This window comes from Cebus imitator, unplaced genomic scaffold (genome assembly GCF_001604975.1).
Source record: "Cebus imitator isolate Cc_AM_T3 unplaced genomic scaffold, Cebus_imitator-1.0 Scaffold82, whole genome shotgun sequence".
NCBI classification, from domain to species: domain Eukaryota; kingdom Metazoa; phylum Chordata; class Mammalia; order Primates; family Cebidae; genus Cebus; species Cebus imitator.
In genome coordinates, this window is record NW_016107397.1 from 4,014,663 (window position 1) to 4,021,998 (window position 7,336).

At 52.8% G+C, this 7,336-nt stretch overlaps 2 protein-coding genes across 5 annotated transcripts in view; both read right to left on the bottom strand.

Moving 5' to 3' along the window:
• Positions 1-913: 913 nt before the first annotated feature.
• On the bottom strand, positions 914-4,207 carry MBLAC1 (metallo-beta-lactamase domain containing 1). Of its 2 annotated transcripts, none has more exons than XM_037740324.1 (2): positions 4,112-4,207; positions 914-2,057 (listed from the first exon to the last, which is right to left on the bottom strand). In XM_037740324.1, the coding sequence occupies exon 2, from the start codon at positions 2,027-2,029 to the stop codon at positions 1,229-1,231; it is 801 nt and encodes a 266-aa protein (XP_037596252.1). In that variant the 5' UTR covers positions 2,030-2,057; positions 4,112-4,207; the 3' UTR covers positions 914-1,228. The 2 variants fall into 2 exon arrangements, with proteins under 2 accessions (XP_037596252.1, XP_017389118.1); XM_017533629.2 differs by lacking the exon at positions 4,112-4,207 and adding an exon at positions 2,320-2,702.
• CNPY4 (canopy FGF signaling regulator 4) overlaps positions 2,039-7,336 on the bottom strand; it is a 7,249-nt gene continuing 1,951 nt past the window's right edge. The window contains exons 2-7 of one of the 3 annotated variants that reach the window (XR_005201110.1): positions 6,040-6,166; positions 5,845-5,941; positions 5,516-5,638; positions 4,437-4,554; positions 4,112-4,343; positions 2,039-2,057 (exon numbers count right to left, since the gene is read on the bottom strand). Coding sequence is in view for 1 of the 3 variants with exons in the window: in XM_017533642.2 (XP_017389131.1) it covers positions 4,195-4,343; positions 4,437-4,554; positions 5,516-5,638; positions 5,845-5,941; positions 6,040-6,166 (614 nt within the window). In the remaining 2 variants the exon portion in view is untranslated. Of the gene's footprint in view, positions 2,058-3,590; positions 4,344-4,436; positions 4,555-5,515; positions 5,639-5,844; positions 5,942-6,039; positions 6,167-7,336 lie in introns of those variants that run through there. The other 2 variants (XR_001826757.2, XM_017533642.2) reach the window with 2 other exon arrangements.

The following is a 7,336-nucleotide window of genomic DNA, read 5'->3' on the forward strand; positions in this document are numbered from 1 at the left end:
CTCTGCAGCGAGATTGCCTGAGTTGGAATCTCTGCTCTGCCAGTTACTTTTTGCCAATAACTTTCAGGGTCTTGATCTGTTGCCCATGCTGGAGTGCAGTGGTGCAATCACGGTTCACTGTAGCTTCCAACTACTAAGCTCAAGTGATCTCCTGCCTTAGCCTCCCAAATAGTTGGGACGGCAGGCGGGGTCCACCAAGCCCAACTAATTTTTTTTTTAGAGATGGGATCTCGCTATGTTGCCCAGGCTTGTCTCAAACTCCTGACCTCAAGCAATCCTCCTCTGCAGCCTCCCAAAGCTCTGGGATTACAGGCATGAGCCACCTCGCCCAGCCACCAATTACTATTTATGTCATCTCTGATGATTTAAGGTGAAGTCACTTAACCACTCATCATTTCAGTTTTTTCTTATTTGTGAAAAGGAATAATAGGCTGGGTGTGGTGGCTCAATGCGGATGGATCGCCTGACGTCAGGAGTTCAAGACCAGCCTGGTCAACATGGCAAGCACATGGCACAAAAAAAAAAAAAAAAAAAAAAAAAAAGCTGAGGCAGGAGAATAGCTTGAACCCGGGAGATGGATGCCTGGGAAATGACCTCCAGCCTGGCCATGCCAGACAGCATCCACCCAGGCCTGCTCATTGTCCACAACGAGGCGGACTTGCTCCTTTCCTTCACCTGCCCCACCTGAGTGCCCCTGGGGATCCGAAGGCCTTTGTGGATGCCTATGAGTCCCAAGAGCGAGACTCAGAAAAAAGGAAAGAAAAGAAAGGAAGGAAGGAAGGAAGATTCTTCTGAGAACAAAAAAAGAAAGAAAGAAAGAGGCAGGCAATTGGCTAAAGTGTGCCCCTTGCTGAAGTTGGCAATTACTATGTTTGCACAATTATCCATACTTCACATTTACACTAGGGCACTATGATTTTCAATGCAGTTTCCATTTTTATTTTGGAGGCCCTTTGGAGGAACCCTCTCCCATTTTACTGAGGCCCAGGGAGGATGCACAGGGGCTGAGCCCGTCCTTTGATCTTAGTTTGGTTGCAGAGACAGGTAGTGTCTCTGACGACGTGATGGCAGTGTCAAGTGCACTCTGTCCTCACTAGAAACCTGGCCTCTTGGAAGGGCTGGAAGCTACCACCCTTGACTGCTCTGACTGGCCGACCGCGTACTCTGTCTCCAGCAGCTCCTCGCTGAAGGGCTTCCCCGTCAAGAAGCCAGTCTCTCTCGGCGCTGATCAGTGCAGAGAGGGCTCCTCGTCTCCGACCACTGGCTCCTGCTGGCTGTTCCCTTCACCCTCAGTCTCGGGCTGGGAGGCTTCCCTGAGCACTCGAAAGGGGGGCCCGTGACCAGGTACAACCACGTCGGCAGCGACCAGGACCCTCTTCCGGCTCCGCTCCTGGGCTGCGGGGTCTTCACTCAGCGCCTGCCACGAATCCTCATCCCCATCTCGCTCAAACACATCCCCTGCCACCACGACGGTGCCCAGAGCCGTGCCAGCCACCACCACGCTCACGTCGCGATGGCCCCCGTGGCCCGGCGTGGCCCACACCTCGAGCCCCGGGCCCAGGCGCAAGGGCCGCCCCTCACCAAGCCCGTGGGGCAGGTAGCGGCCTCCAGGGAGGCAGAAATCGTGCGAGACCAGCAGAGCCGCGCCTGGGAACAGCCCCAAATTCCCGATGTGATCCGAGTGCCCGTGGGTCCCCACCACCAGTGTCACGTCTTCCGGGGCCACGCCCTGCCCCGCCAGCGCCCCCAGTAGCGCCTCCCGAGCCCAGGGGCCCCCGGTGTCCACCAGGATGGGGCCACGGGCCGCCTCCTCCAGGGCGGCCTCCGCGCCGCCACCCCCGCGCGGGGACTCTCCATGGCTGTTTGCCGGACCCCAGGTCTGGGGCAGGACAAGGGTCACGGAGCCATCGGCGCGCACGGCGTCGTCCACCCCCTCGGGCTCCGCGTAGCCCTGCAGCAGAACCACCACGGAGTAGGGGTCGCCGGGCACCAGCAGAGGGGACGCCCCGCGCAGCGGCTCGGTCCGCATGAGGCTGCTCCTGGCAGGGAGGGACGGGCTGAGGAGAAAGGAAATGAAGCAGTGGGCGACCGTGCTGTCCCTCCGCTGTCCTCCATCCGCGCCCGGCCCCACCACTGCCTCTAAGCCTTAGTTCTCATTAAGTTGGTATCACCCTCGACCCCTGCCCAAAATGGTATCGCCCAGCCTCCTTTCCCACGTGGGCCCGCCCCTCCCTTTGCGTCCTCGGCCCCGGCCCCCTTCCTCTCGCGGTAGGTCCTCTCCCGTCACCCTCCAAAGGCTATCCTTCGTATTTCCCTCACTCGAACCCTAGCCGCGCTCTACGTTGGGCCTCTGCTAGTCTTGCCTCGCTCGAGGAAAGCGCAGAAATCGAAAACGCGCGTGGTAGTTTGTCTTCTGCGAGCTTCCGTGCGCCCAGCTATGGCGGCCGAAGTGGCGCCGTGGCGTTGGCTGTAATTCCAGCGCCTTCTTCACTGTATGCCGGAGGACGCTGCCTGGACTCCAGCCCCCTGGCGGTTCTCCGCCCCGCGACCCCAGCAGCTTCCTTGGGCTCACAATTATGAAGCGCCATTAGCTCTGAGGTAGAGTCTCACTTTGTTGCCCAGGCTGGAGTGCAGTGACACAATCGGAACTCACTGCACCTTCGACCTCCTGGGCTCGTGATCCTCCCGCCTCAGCCTCCTAAGTAGCTGGGACCACAAGCGCACACCACCAAGCCCAGCTAAGCTTTATATTTATTCTTTCTCTTTTTTCTTCTTTACTTCCTTTTTTTTTTTCTTTCTTTTCTTCTCTTTCTCTCTTTTTTTTGTAGAGACTGTTGCCAGGACTGGTCTGAAACTCCTGGGTTCCAACGATTCTCCAGCCTTGGTCTCCCAAAGTGCTGGGATTACATATGTGAGCCACTGCGTCTGTTATTTTTTTTCTTTTGAGACAAAGTCTTGCCCTGTCCCCCAGGCTGGAGTGCAGGGGCTCCATCATAGCTTGCCCCAGCCTTGAACCCCTGAGTTCAAGCAATCCTCCCACTTCAGATTCCCGAAGTAATGGGAATACAGACATGCATGCCCTTCTAGTTTTGTTTTGTTTTTCTTGAGACAGGAGTCTTGCTCTTGTCGCCTAGGCTGTAGTGCAATGGCGCGATCTCGGCTCACCGCAACTTCCACCTCCCAGGTTCAAGTGATTCTCCTGCCTCAGCCTCCCAAGTAGCTGGGATTACGGGTACATGCACCACCACGCCCGGCTAACTTTTTAATTTTTTGTATTTTTAGTAGAGAAGGGTTTCATGTTGGTCGGCTCGTCTTGAACTCCCAACCTCAGGTGATCTGCTCGCTTTGGCCTCCCAAAGTGCTGGGATTACAGGCATGAGCCACTGCGCCTGCAGCTTTTTTTTGAGGGGTGTGTGTGTGCGTGTGCGTGTGGGTGTGCATATTTATAGAGATGGGGTTTCACTGTGTTGCCCAGGCTGGAGCTTGAGCTTAACAAGACAGTGGCCATTCTGGGTGCTGCCTCATCGACCAGCTAGCTATAATGTGTGCCCTGCTGTTGTTTGAAACTTTGGGTCCAGGTAGTTTTTAGGGAAAAAAAAAATTTAATAGCGATATAGAAAATTTAGCACCTATGAAACTATATGGTAAGCTCTCAGTGACACTGATCTGAAGTAGACCAAGTATCTACCCCACCTAACTTATCGGCAACTCCAGGCCATCACCCAGTGTCCCATTTCTCCTTCGCAGTTTGCTGGTGTGTAGCCTCCTGGATGCAGGCAATATATATATAGGTTGTAGAGAATGTCCATTCTGGCCTCTTCCTTGGAAGGGTCTAAAAACAGACCTTATGGAGCTAAGTGATTTTCCTAAAGCCCACAGCTCCAGTGCTACTGGTGACCTCTGGGTTGGGGTGGGGAGCAGTTAAAGGGAAAAGCTTTCAGTACTGTCAGCACACACAACTGCCAATTAAGGGGCTGAATGGAGTTCATCTATAAGTGCAGGGCCTCCACCCCCACCCTCCATCCTTGCTGTGCTGCTTCACCAGGATCTTGCCTGAGGTTAGATTGGAGAAAACGGCTACAAGCTTGGGTGGAGTCACTCACAAACATACCCTGAAAGCTGTGAGCTGGGAGAGCGCAGACTTCAGAGGGCTCTCCATGATCCCTTCCCCTCTTGCGGGCTCAAAGGCAAGGGTCAAAGCTCTTCTCGGTCATGTTTGGGGTGGCCTCCTGTCTTGGTCATCTTGTCTCCCCCTTCCTCTTCCTCCTCTTCCTCTTCTTCCCCTTCTGTTTTCTCTTCCTTATCTGTGATCTCCTTTCCAGTCCATGTTTCCTGTAGACATGCTAGATTGGATGAGGGAAAACAATTTAGGTATTAGTCCTGGAGGCAGGGGAGGCTGTGGCTTGGCAGGAGAGGAGCTCAACCCCCAAGCTTACCAGTTTCAGCAGCTGAGAGCACATGACCTTCACAGAGAAAATTTTGTAGGGGCTGCTCCTGATGGCGGAAGTACCAGTCTCCCACGACATCTTCAAACTCCTCCAGCATGGTCTCACACTGGGCAAGTAGAAGGGCCAGAAGAGAATCTGCTCTGGACGGATTTGGAATCCCTCCTGTCTGCTCTCCATTCCCTGTTCTAGCTGCTCAACCTGACTGATTTTGGAGAGGCAGGTAGTCAGGACGCTAAGCTTGGCCAACTGGATGTGTGATCCTCATTCATTCAACAAACATTTAGCAGCACCTACTCTGCCAAGTAGGTTATTAAACTCTTGAGTTTCAGCTCCTTGCCTGTAATATATGTATGGTAATTGTACCTACCACCTCAGGTTGTTGTGAGGTAAAATGAAGCAGCAGATGCAAAGTATGTGGTCCGGAGTCTGGGACACACTAAGTGCTCAATAAGTGTGGATACTATTAGCAATGATGATTACTTCTAAAATTTTCCTTAAATTTTAAAATTATTATTATTTTTTATAGAGAAGGGCCTCTTTTGTTGCACAGGCTGGTCTCGAACTCTGGCCTCAAGCAATCCTTCTACCTCAGACTCGCAAAGTGCTAGCATTACAGCTGTGAGTCATCACATCTGGCTCATTATGATTTCTTTTTTCGCCCAGGCTGGAGTGCAGTGGTGCGATCTTGGCTAACTGCAACCTCCACTTCCCTGGGTTCAAGCAATTCTGCCTCAGCCTCCCTAGTAGCTGCGCCTACAGGCATGCACCAGCATGTCTGGCTAATTATTGTATTTTTTGTAGATACGGGGTTTCGCCATGTTGGCCAGGGTGGTCTCAACTTTCTGACCTCAGGTGATTCACCTGCCTCAGCCTCCCAAATTGCTGGAATTACAGGTGTGAGCCACCATGTCCGGCCACTCCTGGAACCACTTTAATCAATGGCACAGTCCTCACTCTCCCCGCTTCCCCCTGCTCAGAGGTAGACATCCCCTACAGTCAAACCCTAACCTAGCTCCCCTCTCAGGTTCCCTTCTTACCTCCCTGGATGGTGCAGTATCTTATCCTACCTGCCTCTTGAGGTATGTGACCTCCACACTGGGCTCGTCCCACAGCTCCAAAGGGATCCCCAGATCCACCTTCACCCCCTTCTGCACTAGGCCTTTCAGCGTTGCCATGGTCTGACTCTGACCCTGAGAAATTAAGAATTTGGTATCAGCCCAGCCCACCACCCCAACCCTCCCTTCCCCTTTTTGCCATTTCAGTTTTGTCAACTGCTGGAGATTGAGGGGTGAGTTCCATTATGGTGAGATGATGGGCAGATAACCTCTGGAGGACCTCAGGGAATACAGATATTTGTTTCTGAGAAGTGGGGTCCTGCCCTGGGGAAGGGTCTGACCTTGGCATATCTCAGTGAGCCCTTGCGCTCAGCATGAACACTGTAGTCCAGGATCCGCTCACATAAATTCTCCAAGGCCTCTTCTAGCCTTGTCTCTCTGTGGAAAGAGGGCAAACAAAGATTCCTTGGATGCTTTAGGGACTCCCAGGGCTCCTTTGGGGGTTGGAAGGTGGAGTAGCATGGAGGAGGACTCACGACACGCTGTAAGGCACATGTTTCTTCCTCTTGCCTGTGTCTAGCACCTGCCCCAGCTCCAGCACCTCTCGAGATTGGCCAGTTCGACTCAGCTCTGCCTGTAGCTCTGTGCTCAGCAGCTTACACACTGGCAGGGAGGAGAAACATCCGAGGGAGGTGAAAGACGAGACAAACACATCAGCCATTCATTCGGCAGATGACTTGAGGCAGTCAGTGCAGGCTCAAGTGCAGACTTGAGCCAAACTGGTTGGGTTGGAATCCTGGCTCAGCCATTTAGCAGCTGTGTGACAATCTTGCTACTTGCTGTGCCTCTATTTCTTCATCTCTAAAATGGGATAATAGGCCAGGCATGGTGGCTCATGCCTGTAATCTCAGCGCTTTAGGAGGCTGAGGTGGGTGGATCACTTGAGGAGTTCAAGACCAGCCTGGCCAACATGGTGAAACCCCATCTCTACTAAAAATACAAAAACTAGCCAGGTGTGGTGATGCACACCTGTAATCCCAGCTACTCGGGGGAGACTGAGGCAGGAGAATCACTTGAACCCAGCAGGCAGAGGTTGCAGTGAGCTGAGATCCTGCCACTGCACTCCAGCCTAGATAATATGTTAAAAATAAATAAATAAAATGGGATAATAATAGTATGTCCCTCATAGGGGTGTGATGAGGATTAAATAAATCAACATATATAGGCCAGGCGTGGTAGCTCACGCCTGTAATCCCAGAACTTTGGGAGGCCAAGGTGGGCGGATCACTTGAGGTCAGGAGTTCGAGACCTACCTGGGCAACATGGTGAAACCCCATCTCTACTAAAAATATAAAAATTAGCCAAGTGTGATGACAGGCGCCTATAATCCCAGCTACTTGGGAGGCTGAGGCAGGAGAATCACTTGGACCCAGGAGGTTGCAATGAGCTGAGATTTTGCCACTGCATTCCAGCCTGGGTAGCAGCGTAAGACTGTCTCAAGAATAAAATGCTGGGCATGGCGGCTCACGCCTGTCATCCCAGCACTTTGGGAGGCCAAGGTAGCTGGATCACAAGGTTCAAGACCAGCCTGGCCAAGATGGTAAAACTCCTTCTCTACTAAAAATACAAAAGAAATTAGTTGGCGTGGTGGCAGATGCCTGTAATCCCAGCTACTCAGGAGGCTGAGGCAGAATTGCTTCAACCTGGGAGGCAGAGGTTGCAGTGAGCCAAGATGGCACCATTGCACTCCAGCCTGGGTGACAGAGTGAGACTCCATCTAAATATATATATACACGTATATATAAATAAAATGGGATAATAATAGTATGCCCC